Genomic DNA, 18773 nt, shown 5'->3' with positions numbered 1-18773 from the left:
CTAACGAAGAGCAAGAATAGAGAATGATTCATCTTGACCACCGATGCTAGTTGGCAAACTCCCATGTTGCTGTTGCGCTCCCCAGTGAGGGTTTTCAGCTATCATAATGGATCGAAAATGGTGGAGAAATTCATTGGAGGTAGAAAATCAGATGATCCAATGGTACAAAGTGCTCTCCAGTTTATAGGATAAGGAATTCGGCCCTCAACCAATGATTTCTCTCCATGTTTCAGGTGATTTTAGACCATTTGATAGCTGCCCCTTTTTTTGCTATCCATTCCTGAAGGTTCTTTTAACTACCTAGTGAGTCATCAGTTGATGCATCCTCTACACAGCATTACCTACAGCTTTAAGCAAAGCTACAACATCAGCGTATCATTTTTTAGTAATAAATTCAAAAACAATCCAAAGCACCTCACTAATTCCCATGATGCAAAATAATTCAAAAGTATGTACAAATGATCTTAATTATGCTAAAGTTCAAACTTAACCTAAGTAAAAGAATCCTAGAAGATAACTCTTTTGGAGAGTTTTCACTTGGTAATGCTCAATGTAGTTTGTTGCTCAAAGCATTTACCAAATGACCCATTTGATTCTCCAATGCTCTCAGCGATGCTGACTAGTTTTGTATTAAAGCTTTATTCCTCTTATTTGTTTCTTCATTTCTTGATATATACTCATTCAATATAGACTGAAGTGATGTCAATGTTAAAGATTGATTAGAGGACTACCCTTGAAAATTCTATTGATTGTTATGTTGTTGTGGTTGCACTACTTGATGGTGCGACTGATGTTGTGGCATCATCTTCTATTGTGTATATTGTTACCGTGGTTAATAGTGTTGTTGTGTATTCCTGAAGTTTAATTGCAATTCCATGTTAAGGTTAGCTACATTCTAACTTCTCAAAGACAAGTTGGGATGATTTTGGAAGTTTGGATTGTATTTGTTCCCATAGATATTGGCATTGTCATTCTTATCATAATTCCTTATGAAAAACATGGATTCGGGATTTTGTGGACATTCCTCAACATTATGATTATCACCACAATAAACACAAGAACAAAAAAAATATAGCTTTTACATTATACATACCTTCATGTTTTTGCATTTTCTTCATCATTTTAGTCAATGATGTAACATGTGTGGTCAATGTATTGATATTATCAATGTCCACTGTTACAGCATTGTGTCTGCCCGACATAATCCTTGTATTAGGATATTGATAGTTATTGTTGGATATCCTCTCCAAAATGTCATAGGCTTCGTTGTAAGTCTTATTAAAAAATTCTCCATTGGTAGAAGCATCAACAACCATCCTTATTTTAACATTAAGACCATTGTATAACATCTTCATTTGTGTCCAATACTAGAAACCATGCATCAGGCATTTACGCAACAAATCTTTGAAATACTCCCAACTTTCATAAAGGTTATTGTCCTTCATTTTTAATGGTGTAAGATTATTACTCAATTTAGCATTTATTTTGGAAAGATTGAAGCGTAAAAATTTTTAGGTGAACTCATTTCATAATGTTATAGCACTAGGTGGGAATGAATTAAGCCATGCCTTGGCCTTGTCATGAAGAGAGTAAGGAAACAATTTTAGCTTCAAGGCTTTCTTTGACACTCTTTGTTCTACAAAAGAATCACACACTTCCATGAAGGCTCTTAGGTGTGTTGTAGGATCCTCGGTAAATAACCCACTATATTGGCCCATCGACTGTAGCATCTAAAATATTATGGGCTTCAACTCAAACTGGGCAGCATGGATGACAGGTTGCACAAAGTAAGGATTTAGATCATTTAAGTTTGATATAAAACATGCTCTCGAATTAGCCTGTCGAGGTCATCAATGATTTAGAAATTTAGTGGCATATGAATATTTGGTAGAGGCGAAACCACTCCTTCATTGTTAGATAAAAATCATCTTCACCATTTTACAATTGTGGTAGATCATTGTTACCAGCACCATGATGAGCTATATTTGGTTGATGTTAGTTTGCTTATCTACAACGACAGAGTGTTCATTCGATTTTGGGATCATAGGGATCTAAGTCTTGATTGTTACAGTGGGTCATGCACCAGTAACCATATGCTAAAAAAGTACCTACAAAAAGAAAATAAAAAAGTTAATAAAAATAAAATAAAAACAACTCTAATGTAATATCATTTTTTTCGGTAACGGCACCAAAAACTTGATGCTTCCAATATTGCAATGGCATTAAATGCAAGCATACACATCACTCAATTAATAAAATGGACATGATTTACCATGTTGAGTGTCGAATCCCACAGGGGAAAAATGTTACAATTAGAATTTTTAAATCAAATATATAAAGGGTATAAGTTGGAATAGAGTGGTGACAGGCTTATATGAAAGGTACTAAACTTAGGACTAAAATGTTAGGGAATTGAACAAAAAATAAGAAATGGAGCATTTAGACTGATGGGCCAAGGATGATGTTGTTAGACATTAGAAAGCACTGTAATGATGATGAAACAGAAGATATGTGCATTAAGCATTAATTAAAATTCTATCGCTTTTGAATTTTCAAAACATAAACATGATATACTATATTTCCATAAATCTACTAAGCATGTTGTTGACAACACTATAACAATCAGTAGCATGAATTTCTCTATGCACATTGTCTTCACAAAAAATGATGTTGTACAAACAAAGTAAATAATCAAAGTTATTTCTATTTCTAAAAATAGCTCATAATCAAATATATATAAAATAATTTATATTTCTAAAAATTACCTAAATTAAATTCAAGCTACACAAATTATACTATGAAATGAAAATCACACCACAAGTTTCATCAAACATATTAAGTGTAAATCAAAATCCAACAACATTCCTTAAAATAACATTCAACAAAACCATAAAGTATATTCCCTTTCTCGGTTATGAAAAAAAAGGCTTATAAAAAAAACCCAATTGGTCATTGGTCTTATGATGAAACTGCTCTATTGTTGTTGCTACACTCTGGCGATGCAATTAGGAGGTCATGGTTGTTAGGTTGAAGATAAAAATTTAGAGAAAAAATATATAAGAATAAGGTACAAAATGTGTGACTTATTTTTCTATATATAGGAAAAAAAGTCAAGCATTTAACCAATGAGAAAAATCCTCATTTTTTCTTTAATTTGAAGCCAATTTATAGTTGTCATACCAGTTATTCATATTCTAGAATTTTCCATAATTTCCTGGTGACTCAATAATTGTTGCAGGATTTGTTTAGTATTCCAGTCTAGCATCAATGCACATCAACTGCTAAAACATCAAAAATGTCACAACATTAGTGTATTAAATCATATAAAATTTCATAAAATAGCCCAAAAGATATAAACTCACTTTCAATGCATGAATGACGAAAAATATACTAAAATAAACAAAAAAATGATCCTAATGATGTTAAGTTCAAGCTTAACTTAGGTAAAAATATCCTAAATGATAACTCTTTTGGAGATTTATCAATGATGTTGGTGAAATAAGCATGTTTGAAGTTATGAATATGGTTGAGAAATTAGGAATTAGCTCTTCTACTAAAGTATTTTAGGAAATGTCAAATAAGCCACTAGAAGTGAAATAATTAGGCAGTGATAATGATATCCTTGAAATGCTTAGGAATTTACCTAGAAAATCAATATGTTCACTTATATTTGAAAGAAGTTGTAAATGGATCTAATGAATTTCAGAATGAGCATAATGAACATGAACTTAATGTTGATGAAAATGTTCTTGAACGATAAGAGGTTAGGATAGAGTCGAAGTTAGAAGCATATGAATATGAAGCCTCAAATTCAAGTAGTAATAAGTAAATTTTTATTGATAGTGAAAATAATTTTGTGAATTCAGAAAATGAGGATTGTGATGAAATTGTTGGGTTAGGTTGTGATGTTAATGTTGGGTTGTGCAGTGATCAAATGAGGGTTGAAAGTGACTTTAAAAATGTACATTCTGACTCATTATATAGTGTTGATGATTCATATTTAAATGGTCCATATAAGAAGAAAAGATACCCTGGATTTAATAATTCCACATATATTTCAAATCATTTATTAAAGGTAGGATTGATTTTTGCTGACAAAAAAATATTGAGAAAGTTAGTTAGAACCTATAGTATTAAAAATAGGTAAAATGTCAAATTTAAAAGAAATGGTAATAAAAGAATCCAAGTAATATATAAAGAAGGATGTCCTTAGGTTTTATGGAAAGCTCCAATTAACTCAAAGATCCTTATGATAGAACTTGAACAAATTAAATCTCTTCAAAACGAATATACATATCTTAAGGAATTTAAAAATCATAATGTTAATGATTAGTTTTTAACAAATTATTACTTAAATGCATTTTATGTTGATCCTAACTGCTTTGTTAGCTCCCTTAAGCAAGTTGTGCGCAATGAATTTAACATTATGGTCTCTTTATCTAAGTGTTATAGAGCAAAGTGGTTGGCACTTAAAAAGTTACATGATAATTAAAAAATAATACAATAGGTTGTATGATTACCTAGTTGAGCTTAGTCACTCAAATCCATAAACAAACACAATTTCTTAGTTGAATAACAGATTGTTTGAGAGGATTTATGTTTGTATGCAAACAATGAAGGGTGGTTTTATAATAAGGTGTAGACCCATTATAAGTCTTGATGGGTGTCACTTAAAGGGATACTATATGGGTCATCTGCTATCTATTGTTGGGATGAATTTAGATGACTTTATTTATCAATCAACATATGCTATTGTGAAGAGTGAGAATCAATCATTTTAGTGATCGTTTCTATAAGTACCGATGAATGATTTAAAGTTTAACGATTCTCACATATTGACATTCATGATTGATAGACATAAGATATTCATATTTCTTTTAAATTTCAATTCAATTTAATTTAATTTTGTTTTCTAATTTCTATTTCCGTGTCTGTAGGGACTGATGAAACCTATGGCACAAGTATACCCTAATGCAGAACATAGAATGTGTGAGGAACTTATACACTAACTTCAAGTCCAATGATCGTCATATGGAGAAAGTATTGAAGGGCCAACTAATGGAAAGCTATCAGGGCAACATATATCAAGGAGTTCCAGGCTGTCATGTAAGAAATGAAGGTATTTTATTTATGCTGTAAATATCTAATTTTACATATATTCATGGTAGATTGACGTTGTAATTGTATATAATTTTTCATGCAAATTTTATTAGGAACAACACATAAATGGCTCTCAGAGAAAGACCCTAGACAGTGGCCAAAATCACATTTCATTTTTAAAGCCAAGTCAGACATGCTACTCAATGATATTTTTTAGTGTTTCAATAAAATGAATATAACTAAAAATTAAATGATGCTTCATACACATACATTTTGCTTAATTAAAGTGAATAATTCTTTATGAGTAGTTGATACTTGAAGCTAGACACAAAATAATCATTACATTGATGGAATCAATTAAATCAAGTTTGATGCAAAGTATCGGGAAAAAAAGATCAAGCTAAAAAGTTTTATGGGCCTTTGTGCTCCAAAATTCAAAAGAAGGTAAACCATGCAAAATCACAAGCAAATAGGTATTATTATTCTATTTAAAGTGTTAATCAAAATTGTTTTTTTATACTTCTTTTTTTTTAGATGTTGGCTTATTCCTACCGGTGGAATAACATATCAAATTTCATGTGGTTCTTCCAACCAACATTGCTATTTTTTATGAAAACTAAGACTTGCTCCTCTAAAAAAATGAGAACTAACAGGTCAGCATAATTTTTCATGATACTATGTTATTAAGTGAGTTTATTTTTTAATATTTTCATTATTAGTAAGTATTGTTTTATGCAGGTATATCATTGCTATTTTTTTATTGTAGTTTAGAAGAAATATAAAAAAGACTGAACTGTCACCAATAACAACAACCGCCTTCTCAAGGCCATATTGTTAAATGGATGCCCACACCTAGCGTATCCTTGAGCCAAGCTAGTTCTTTCAGTCAGAATCATCAACAAACTCCAATATCGAATCAAGGTTCAGCTGGCCATATTGTTAGATGGATGTCCACTTTTACTGTACCCTTGAGCCAAGTTAATTTTGTCAATCAGAATCTTCAATAAGCTCTAACATCAAACCAAGGTTCAATTGACCATACTATTAAAGGGATGTCCAACCCAATAGTACCCTTGAGTCACGTGGCAGTCATTTATCTCTAATCATACATGGGATGATACTTGATTCTGTTTGCGCTAAAAACATTTTGTTTATTTGTTGCAATTCATAATTTTATATGATTGACCAAGTGTTGCACCAAAAGCCTTCTGTTTGACCAAGTATTGTGATTAAAAACATCACAACTTTTTTTGTTAACTTTAGTTAGGTTGTTCTAGATATTTTTGTTGAATGCAAAATGAGCCTAGTATTGGTTAGATAGATTGTTAAAAATGTCTTATTTTGCTTATGTAAATGTCAAACATTTGATGTATGAAATGCTTTTTTAAACTTATTCCAACCTTATTCGAATTACGAAATGAATACAGTAATATGTTTTCTATGAAAATATCTTTAAATATGTTACTTTCTTCATGTACGTTTTATCCCACGATTTTAACAATTACAACATTACAAAATGGCTGTCCCTTTTTCCCATATGTATGGGATAAGGGGGAGGTAAGATAGTAGGCTACCCCCAACACCAGGTTGAGAGCAGCTTCCGTAAGAGACCTCCGAATTATGAAATGCCCTCCGTGGGACTCGATCCCACGACCTCAAGGTTAAGAACCTTGTGCTCTACCAACTAAGCTGGATGGTCATTTCTAACAATTACAACATTACATTTATCCTAATTTCTAAACGCAAGCATCCTCAATTGGATACAATTTCAACATTACATTAATAAGATATGTTCACATTACAAAACATTCAAAAAAACATTATATTAAGAAACTTAATACTTTTCCAAATCTTCAATTTGAACATTACACAAAATCCTAAACACAATCATCTTAAATTTCAGTCACTGATTCTCTTCACTAAGTTAAGAGATGTTAACTCCCACTATCAATCCAGCAAAGAACAAAAAAAAATCAAATTCAAATAAGTTTTTGTTTCTTCCTTTCTTGTTTCGTGACTTCAATCCTTCTTAGAATACCAACAATAACAACCTTTGACCAACAACTCACTGATAGATCGTACCCAACAAAAGAACTTAGAAAATCTAGCCCCTTTTTTTCATCATTTTCATATCCCAAAATTTTCTACTAGGATTTTCTTTAGTCCGGCTGGTGATTATCGTTTAATGAGCTCCATAGAATCACAACCGATTTGCGTTTTAGGCATCCATATCGTTGAATGAGCTCCGTCACTTCACTGTTTTTGTTTTTCTCTTTTTTTAACCGCTTCTTTAGGGTTTAAAAAGGGAAAATGTTAGAATAAGTGAGTTAGGGTTCCTTTAAATAAGAAACCTCACCCAAAGTTACTTTTTTTAAGTGGCATTGTGAGGTGGCATTATGTATATCTAACATGGCAAAAAGATGATGAATTGATTGACAACAATTTTAAAATAGTGGTTAAATTAAAATGAATAATAGTTAGATGATCACTGATATAATTATCTTATAAAAAATTACTAACCATGTATCAAATATTGATCTTGACCCAATAAATAATTATGCCTTTTACCTCCCAGACTCAGATTAATTCTTATCGGTCTAAGTCTTATTTATATATAAAAGATGTTGTCAACCATTAATCAAACATTGTATTTGATTTAGCGGTTAAATGTGTCCTTACCTACAAGACTCAGGTTTAAGTCTCGTCTATTTTATCTGTATTTTTTATCACATCTTATTGGGATTATAATTATAAAGTGTTTTAAATTAAAATTAAGGCCAAATAAAAAAATAAGTAATAAAGATCCAATAATTTTTTATATAATTTTTTATCTGTCATGTCATCAAGTTCAGTAACAATTTACAACTGATACCTCAAATGAAATAAAATTAAAAATTTAGTGACCTAATTGATGATTTTGTATTCATTAGAGAAGGAACCCTTAATTTGGCGATCTCCATGGAAATTTACCCTAAATAGAAGTATATTGAGATTCGATTAGTATATTATCTATTTATTTTGGGTTGTGGACACCTATCCACCCAAAAGTGTGTGGATGGTAAATACAAATCCCATTTTGAAATACAAGATAACTAAAAGCAAAGTCCAACGAACGAACGTGCGGGTGCTGGACCCTTAACAACAAACCCCTAGCCGACGGGGACTTGTCGCCTTGGAATCAAAATACCCTAGTCAAAACCACACAATTGTAAAGTTTTTCTTTCTTTTTCTAGGTAATATTAGGGACGACAATTTAACTTTAATTTTACGGGTTTTAACCTAACCCAATCTAATAAGATCGATTTAAAAAAATCGAGGTCAAGTTGGGTTGGGTTCAATTAGAGGGTGAAAAATAATGACTCGACTCGAACTGTGGATAATAATATAATTTCTTTAAAAATATTACTTTTTAATTAAGTCTTTGTTTTATATTAAGTTGGGTCGAGTTGGATTGAATTTATACTCTAAAAATTCAAGTTAGAATGAATTAAATTAATAATATAATTTTCGGGTCGGGTCAGATTTAGGTCTATGATACATATTTTCATGTCAATCGGGTTGACCAAAGAACTGATCCTAACCTGACCTGTTGCCATCCTACGTAATATGTATGGTTTTCAAAATTAGATCGTTGTTAAATCAATCAAATCCTTGATTTTTAATTTAATTGTTGATCTAATTAATTTAATATAATTTAGTATTATATTATATAAAATATATATATATATATATATATATATATAATATATTTAATTAAGTCAAATGGTTAGGAGTGTTTATGGAATGAGTCAATCACGAGTAAAAAAATGTTAGACTCGATCTGTTATCATTAAACTCATTAAAATTTTATCTTACTTATATATATATATATATATATATATATATATATATATATATATAATCTAGTGATATTATCTAGATTGATTAATGTAAAATGACTGATAAATTTAACAAAAAAATATCAAAAGTGTGAGGCAATTTAAAATCTAACCTTTAAAATAATAATATACAAACACACTAAACTAACATATCACAACTAAAATAACAATTTACAAATACACCAAACTAATATATTATAACTAATCATAAAAAAGTTTAACAATACATAATAAATCTTAAAAATAGAGTATAAATATCTTTAAAAAATATATAAAAAGATTAACGAGATACTCGTAGACTTATCGAGTCGCGTTCAACCTTACTTAGTTCAACTTGTTAAAGTTTTAAATTGAGTTTGAATTCGAATTGAATTAACTCAGATGAAACAATGATGAAATTTTGATTGAGTTAAACTTAAACTGGTTACGAGCGGCTCATCTCAGTTAGTACCCTTTGCAGTGGTTAATATATAGGATTTTGTTGATTTTTACCTCGAATCAAATTAGTATTGTTACCAGTTCTTAATCCAAGCGGCCTAGAATTGAATCAGTGGTAAAAAGCGAGCCGCAAGAAGCGTTCCTATTGCAGCATTGAAATGGCATTGAAATGGAAAGGAAGGTCAAGTCAGTCCAATCAATCAATCCATGAACGAAAAGCATCGGGCAAGTGTAATAGAGGTGTGTTTGTTTTTGGAGCTGTGGAGGGTTTTGATTGTGTTTTTTTCCCCGTATTGGGCGGTGGAGTGGTGGTGGCCCTTGCAAATGCTAATTTGAAAACGAAACATGTATGAATATAGACGAGCTTTTGGGACCCTTATTACCATCATCTATCTACCTTTTCTTCCGACTTTGCGCTGCGCTGCTCCTCCCCTTCGAAGACAGAGAGTATCTTTGAGTCATTCATCAACGACCTCATATATTCCACCTCCCCCTCTTTCCTCATTCTGTCTTTGAATGATTCCAATATATATGAACCAAAAATTTAAATTACAGTCTCAGTAGTGTTTGTCGCGATTATGAACGCAAGAGGTTATATAACAATCATGCAATGCAATAACAATTTTAAATGACACTAAAATCACAATATAACGACCACTATTCTAATAACGGATCATTATTTAAATTCACGGTAAAAACCAACAAAATCAATTAATCAAAATTTGAAAAAAATTTCATGCAATTTAATTTTTCTGGTGGTTCACGTTCCTTCCACATGGGAAAACAATTCCCTATATTCTTCCTACAAAGCTAGGTGCCTGTACCTTCTCTCTGTTCCAGATTGTGACAGTGTTTCGGAATTTTACAATAGTTTTTACATTGCTTCATCACAGTATCTAGGAGCAATCCGTGCAATTATGTCATTTAAAAAGAAAAGAAAAATTGCAAGTCAACATATTTACAGTGTTACTTTTACTACCTGTCGAATAGTTGACTGAAATTTTGAGGTGTTTAAAAAAGCTTTACCATTTAATATAGAGAATATTGCAACAAACAATATTTTGCTCTTATTATTTTCCGTTGAATGGCCTATATAGTATATGCTTTAGGTTGCTTAAAATGGAGACCGTCTTATTCAGTTTGATATATTGCTTAAACTTATTTATCCGGACATCAACGTCACAGAAAAATGATCATACCCTATTTCAACACAAGTTCAAATCGGAATAATGCATGATTTTGCCATAAAACGCCATGAAATAGTAGTGTTGCCGAAGAAATTGAATTCATCCGGAAATGAATTGCAAAATATGATGTTTAAGAGCATAGGAAATTTTGGTTGACATAAACTAGGAAAAAAAGAAACTCAAATTATAAACAAGATCCTCTTAGTCTGCAAACGAACCACTGCACTTTAAGCAGTTGGTGGCTTAACCGTTATCTTTTGTCAAGTTAAATGCATGTTATCCAAAGTGGAAGGTCGGATTTTATACATAGTTTTTTATTAAGGATTTTATAAATAATTAAACTTATATTTTAAATCATTATAATAATATCACCCCCAATTAAACCATTTTTACAATAATACTATTTTTACAATAAATATATTAAGTATCATATAAAATTATATTATGGTAGTAAAATATTATTTTAAATAATATATTTTTACATAATACTATTTTTTCATCCCATAAAATTATAAATAGTAAAATATTGAATATTAAAAATATAAAATATTTTAAATTTTCAAAATTATTAATATTTTAGTAAATCAAACTCTTTGTATATTATTATTATTTTTATAATTTTGAGTAAAGTATAAAAAATAAGAATCTAGAATGATCATTATAAAAATAATTCATTAGTCCAAGGGTATTCTTGTCCAAAGTGGTGGGAATGTAAGATTACCTAAGAATTTGGAGGTAATGACATTCCCACCATTTAAAAAAATGCTACTATTGGGAAATTAGTATTCCCTGTAATATAAGATTCTGTGAACCAAACGTGGGAATCCACTTCCGGAAAAAAAAACATTCCCCTTAGTAATGTAAGATTACGCAAACCAAACGTACCTTAAAAAGAATATATTTTTACACAAAGAAATACCAGAATAATAATATTTCATGAGGGTGATAATTTGCATATCATAAAAATACCCATGATATGATACATGGTCCCTTCCTTACATTCCATAACTAGAAAACCCAAGAGGTAGCCAAATGGGAGCTCTCCCCAACCTAATAATAATAATAATAATAATAATAATAATAATAATAATAATAATAATAATAATAATAATAATAATAATTGTACATTATATCAATCTTGATACGCTTATTAGTTAATTATTTAACAAAGCCTCACATATTTCCACTCTCATCGTCTCCACTAGGGTCATTGTTATTCCACTGAGAGGGATAATAACACCCAGAGTTTTGATTAAAAGAACTACCACTGGAGCCGCCATGGCCAGCGGCAGGTCTCCTTCCATATTGGGACGCCGCCGTGGGCGGCGGCGGTGGTATATCATTGTTGGCATAGCGGATTATATCGGCATTGGTGGCATCTAATTCCTTTTGGAGTCTAATGACTTGTCTTTGTAGGACTGAAATGGCTCCAACGCAGCCATAAACAGGATCTTTCATCCTTGCCTCGGCTTCATAGGCGAGGGAGTTCACTGCATCTTCCCTTTGATGGGGCGGCATGTCGTTCAGCAATTTGCTGACATTGCTTGCTCCGAATATTTTGTGAACGTTGATGAACTTTTGGGGCTCGTCTGGTGGGAAATATGGTGCAAATATGCAGTCTGGCATGCATTTTCTTCTCAAAAACTTGCAGGCTGCACATGGTGGGTTTGAATAGCTTGAAGATGCCATTTTCTTTTCTTCTGTTAAACGGGAAAAAAGGGTTTGTTTATTCAACTATCAATATCTGATTTATTGACAATTTAACTCGTTTCATAATATTAAATTTGATTCTAATGTTGTTTAAAATATTAGAACTCCCTTCTCCGTAAAATAATTTGTAATTTAAAAAGCTTGTTTGTAAATTCTATTTTCTCAAGGTTTGTTGGAGAAAAAACTAGGTTAAGTACCTTAAGGATTTCGTGAGACGTCGCTTAAGGGGGAAAAACTTTAAGGGGAAAAAAAACTCTCTTCCATCTGTTTTTTTTCTTCAAACAATTTTTCTGACCTGCCAAACAGCTTTCTTCGAACTTAAATACTAGTGTCAGAAACATTTCGTCTTAAATAGTAGAAGAAACAAACCCAAAAGTAAAAAACAAAAAAAATTTTAGGGAAAAATGAACAATACATTAACATGCAAAAGCTTTGGTCAAAATAATGGCATAATTTTCGAACAAAACCTTCCCATGTAACCATCGTTGAAGAGCACAAAAATTTCCCAAGATTGCAGCTAAGTATATCCTATTTATGCTTTACATATATGCATATATCTGTCATTCTTTGTCGAGAAAATCTTAAAAACATGAAAAGATAATTATCAAAATTAACCAAAAGAAAAGGGTGATTCAGAACAAGAACATATATATACTTACACACATATATATATAGAGAGAGAGAGTATGTGTTGTAGGTGTTACCTGTATACCCCTTGAGTAGGCTAGGCTCTTTCAAAGTCTCTTAGAACACCCTCCGATAATTTGTTTATTTTGTCCCTATGAGAAAGACTATGCATCAACAGAAAGATGAAAATTTCCCATAGGCTTAGGGTTATAAGAGTGTGTTTCTAAAGGAAAATCCTAGTTGAAGTTGAAGAAGAGGAAGAGGGCCTGCAGTCTGTGCACAATTTCAGTGAGACAAAGAAGATATGGAGAAAAGAGAGGGAATTAAGAGGATTTGCAGTGATGATAAGTAGACACAATGGAAGAAATAAATAAATTCATTAATTAATCCTTTTTTCCTTAAAAAAGCCAAAGACAAAGGGGGTAAAATAAATGGGGGATACAAAAGGATGACTGTGACACTGTCTGCCTTAAAATAATTATATCTTACTGCTGTTTCAAGAAATTGGTGAAATCACGTTGCAATTTAAAAGGTAAAAGGCATCTAGGGCTCAATAATATATATATATATATATATATATATATATTCAAAATAATATTAATCGTATTATTTTTCTCATAACATGATCATTTAACTCAAAAAATAAATTTAATATCACTCTTTAATTAATGTTTTTTTTTTATTATATTGACGTTAAATTTTATGATGTTAACATAATAATTTACAATATTAAACATAGTGACTCATAATGATCAATGGTAACTGATGACATGATATATAAGTCAAATTATTTTTTTGTTTTATTGAATAGTTAAATTTATTTTTTTAAGTACAAAGGTTGGTTTAATTTCTCTAAACAAATTATTTAAATTTTAAATATAAAATTATTTAAATGTTAAAAAATAAATATAAAAATATTAAATATAAAAATTAAATTATTAAAAAATTAAATATTAATATTAAGAATCTAAAATTATTATAAAAATAATTGTTATATATATCATAAGTAATAAAATGATAACTTATAAATTATTAAAAAATCTAAATAACATTTTTAAAAAAGATATATTATACATAATATATACATGTAATACATAGGCATATCATTAACACCTATAAAAAGTATTCTGCTTGGATTAATCAACACTTATAAAATTTAAATTAGTTGAGACTTAAAAATTTTGGATTAGTCAAAATATATTATTTTAATTATATTTATGTTAAACCTTATTATATAATTATCTTTTAAATTAGTCGAGACTTAAAAAAATTAATTAGAAAGCAGAATAAGTTCCGACTAATCTAAAAATTATAAGTATCAATTATTTAAATTTTACAATTGTTGATTAATCCAATAAAAATATTTGTATAACTGTTGATATATATATATATGTGTATGTCATGTATAATATAATTTAAAAAAAAAATTAATTTAAATTTTTTAATATAAGTAATTACTTTATAGCCTATTATATATTTTTTATTTAAAAAACTTTGATAATAGTTTTAGTATTTTTAATGTTTATATTTAATTTTTAATAAATTAATTTTTATATTTTATTTTTAAATACTTAAATAATTTTATATTTATAATTTAATCTACTCAGTCATACCATGAAACTATGAGAAAGGGTGATTTGAGGCTAGGTTGAGACAGGTTACTAGGGTTTCGGAAAACCAATTTGGTTTTATGCCAGACAGGTCTACTACGGAGGCGATTCATCTACTTCGACGGCTTATGGAGAAATATAGGGAAAAAATAGAGATCTTCACATGGCGTTCATCGACCTTGAGAAGGCGTATGATAGTGTTCCCCGCGATACGATCTGGAAGACCTTGGAAACGAGACGGATCCCAACTGCTTATATCCGGGTGATTCGTGATATGTACTGTAGATCAACTACATACGTCAGGACTACAGTTGGCGATACCGAGGCATTCCCGGTGGAAATTGAACTACACCAGGGGTCGGCTCTTAGCCCTTACATCTTCGCCTTGATTATGGACGACATCTATTGTGCGATACCAGATGGTGTTCCATGGTGTATGCTTTTCGCTGACGACATTTTCCTAGTTGCTGAAACAAAAACTGAGCTGAATAATACACTGACTACCTGGAAGCTGAATAATACACTGACTACCTGGAAGACTGCTTTGGAAGAAAAATGTCTAAAGATCAATATTAAAAAAATAGAGTATTTATGTTCAAACTTCAGTGGGAACCAAAACGATGAATATGTAGAAGTATGCATAGAATGACACGTTTTCCCCACAAAGGATTGTTTCAAGTACCTAGGGTCTATGATACATAAAGATGGGGTATAGATGAGACGTTACATACCGTATAAAGGCAGGATGGCTAAAGTGGAGGGCTGCTACTGGAGTTTTGTGTGACAAAAAGGTGCCTCTAAAACTTAAGGGAAAATTTTATAGAATGACAATAAGACCAGCGCTGTTGTAGGATCAAAATATTGGGCAATCAAGAAAGATCATGTAAGGAGGATGGAGGCCGCAGAAATGAGAATGTTTCGATGGACATGTGGTAGGACTCTGTGGGACATGACACCAAACTCTACTATTAGGATGTCCTTGGGGGTGGTGCCTGTATCCCGAAAAATTGAGGGAGGGAAGACTACGGTGGTTTGGGCATGTCCTTAGGCGACAACCGTTTGATGCGGTCAGGAGGGTAGAGACGATTACAGTCGAAGGTGCCAGAAGAAGAGGAAGACCAAGGCGGAAGTGGGAAGACTGCTTGAGATCTGATTTGAAGGATTTAGCCCTTACCGAGGACATGACCTCTGATAGGAAAGTATGGAGACTTAAGACCAGGGTAGCCGAGTAGTGCGGGTCACACCATAGGATGTTACATCTCCTTTTTTAATGCCTTTGTAGTTATTTCCATGGCTTCTAATTTTTATATGTTTCTGTCTGTGGAATCTATGAAGGCTTAGAACTAGGGTATCGAAGTAGTATTGCCTTAGTTTAGGTTTTAAACCATCTGACTTTATTCCTTCTCGTAGCCTGCTATCATTGACTTTTGTGTATCCTTCTCTTCAGGTTTCCTCTTTTTAAATTTAGTCGGGTCTTATGTTTCTATCTATATGCAAAGATTTTTACATAGAGATTTATTTGCAGGGATTATTTCTCATTACATACGCATATAAAGACTGCATATGTAGAATGTTCAACTATGTATTTATTTATTTATTTATACATGCATTGCATTTTATCTCCATCTTTAAGTTTTTGATTGTCGGAGGTCTTCTACGGAAGCTGCTCTCAACCTGGAGTTGGTGGCAGCCTACTACCCTACCTCCCCCTTATCCCATTACATATGGGAATATGTTTTTGTTGTTGTTGTAATTTAAAATAATTTTTTTAAAAAAAAAAAAGTCCTTGAACTTTTTAAAAAACTAATTTGACCCTCGCACGAAACCAAAAAACCAATTTAGCCTATCTTTCATGTCATCTACCATTATCAGCTACCGTGGACTATCACGTCAGTACTTTAGATCGCTATGTCAGCACTGTGAACTGACATGTCAGCATTATAATAGTCAACGACAAAAAATGTTGGTGAAAGGATCACATTAGATTTATTTTTTTGAGGTGAAAGACCATATTAAAAGATAAAAATAATATGTTTCGTCCCTTTAGCAGCACAAAGGGAAAGCAGGATAGGACGATGATTAGACTTTATACGGGTGAGGTGTTCGAGAGAGGAAGTGGGAAACACCTCAAACCAAGCAGAATTACCCAAGCTATGTTCAAGACGGACAAAGCAAGGCATATGAAACCAAGTGAACTTCGGCCCATGGAATCCCAAATCTTGTAACCCGCAGTCAAACATCAAGTCAATGAAGGCATTTTCCTTTCGGGATCAGAAGAGGAGGCACATCCGCTGCGGTCATTATAGCATAGAGTTGCATTAAAGTCACTAATTAGGATCCACGAATCGAATATAGAGGAGGCAATACAGCGCAAATAAAACCAACAGTCCTTTATTTTTTGAGAGTGAGGACTAGCATAAATAAAGGTAGCTAGAAATAGTCATTGTCCATTTTGTCAATGGTCAACTCACACCTAAACATATTTTTAACGGCGTTTTTAGTTATATAACGAAATTTTAAGCGTTTCTAAAAACCCTTATGATGCAAAAAACCGTCGTAAAAAATGTTGCTAAAAAAACGCCGCAAAAGTTGACAGCATTTGTGAACGTCAAACACCGCTAAAGGTTATGCTTTTGTAGCAGCGTTTATTTAAAAACGCCGCTATTTATCTTTTCTTTAGTGGCGTTTGTTACAAAAAATACTACAAAATGTTTTGACATATAATGTTGTTTGTGCATGTAAAATGCCGCTATTGACTACGTATATAGTGGCGTTTTCTATATAATCGCCGTAAATATCTTAAACTTTAGTGACGTTTATTTTACAATCGTTGGTATTAAGTATGTATTTAGTGGCATTTTATTATACAAACGCCGCTAATAATATTGATTTTTTAGATGTTGTTTTCTACTATTTTATTACCTAAATTTAAAATTTTAACATGTAGCGTTATCCAATAAACTTGAAATCCATAACAATAATCTTGAAATTCATAATAATAAATCAAAGTTTACATTAAAGTGAAATATATGTAGTTCAACATGTTAACTATAAAAAAAGCATATATCTAAAATAACACCTAAGATGGTGACTCTTGGGTTGATTTGTTTCTTCCTCTTGAGAAGCTCGAACAATCTGTAAATCACTTAATTTTATCCTGGCATAATATCTGCAATAAACAAACAACAATTTTAGTGAAAATATTACTATTAATGAATATATTGAACGACAATATGTTATAAGTTATAATATTATAAATTAATCAATTAAGATATAAAATATCTTAGAATCTTTACTGGTTTGTTTCTTGGCCGTGCTTCAACTTCATCACTCACATTTTTTGCGTCCCTACTCATCCACCAAGATTTTCTGCATACATATAAGACTCTGATTTTTTCAATCACCCAATACAATATGCAATCGTTTGGACAACTATGAATTTTCTCATAACCAAGGCCCAAATCTTTTTATCATTTTCTTCATATATTTGCATGATTGAGGGTTTAACACCCCCAACCCGTAATAGACTCGGATACGAATCCGAGGTGTCACATTGACATTTTAAAACATTTACTTGAACAAAATAGTGAATAATTTTAAAAATTTTACTAATATTAAGAAAATACGATAATATATTGTTGAATTATGTTTCGTTATAACGAATTTAAGTCATAAAAATGTTTTTATGAATAGTACTATACTATATGAATAGTATCGATAATGTGCAAATAGTACCTGAATTGTACTACGAACAGTGTATCGATGCACTGCTACAATACTATGAACAGTGTACCGATGCACAAAAACATCGAATTTAAAATGTGTATCGATGCACTACTACAGTGTACCGATGCACTGCTATAGTAATTTCGGCAAAACATATATAAAACTCGTAAAAACTTAACTTTTCATCACTATAAAGTTACCATTTACATAAATATGTTTAAACCATTAAAAAACTCAATCATATGATTTTACAAAATCGAGTAGAGCATATCGGATTAAAATCTTTATTTACATGCCAACTACAATTAGTGTTACAAAATACAAACTATGCAATTCTTTTCTGATAGGATCTTTGGAAACGAGAAACTGACCTATTTTGCTTAACTTTTATCAGTCTTCCTCTTCTCGGAACCTACGTGTGAAACAATCACACGCTAAGTCATTGACTTAGTGAGGCATAAAATATAATAATAATAATAATAATGCATTCCATATAC

General features: G+C 31.3%; 1 protein-coding gene across 1 annotated transcript; it reads right to left on the bottom strand.

Moving 5' to 3' along the window:
* Positions 1-11711: 11711 nt before the first annotated feature.
* LOC120187479 (LOB domain-containing protein 25-like) lies at positions 11712-13278 on the bottom strand. The gene is made up of 2 exons (XM_039191183.1): positions 13018-13278; positions 11712-12303 (listed from the first exon to the last, which is right to left on the bottom strand). The coding sequence occupies exon 2, from the start codon at positions 12290-12292 to the stop codon at positions 11777-11779; it is 516 nt and encodes a 171-aa protein (XP_039047114.1). The 5' UTR covers positions 12293-12303; positions 13018-13278; the 3' UTR covers positions 11712-11776.
* Positions 13279-18773: the final 5495 nt, after the last annotated feature.

This window comes from Hibiscus syriacus, unplaced genomic scaffold, assembly GCF_006381635.1.
Source record: "Hibiscus syriacus cultivar Baekdansim isolate YM2019G1 unplaced genomic scaffold, ASM638163v2 tig00113725_pilon, whole genome shotgun sequence".
Lineage (NCBI taxonomy): Eukaryota > Viridiplantae > Streptophyta > Magnoliopsida > Malvales > Malvaceae > Hibiscus > Hibiscus syriacus.
The sequence above is the reverse complement of the archived record's forward strand: the minus strand, read 5'-3'. Positions and strand labels throughout refer to the sequence as shown.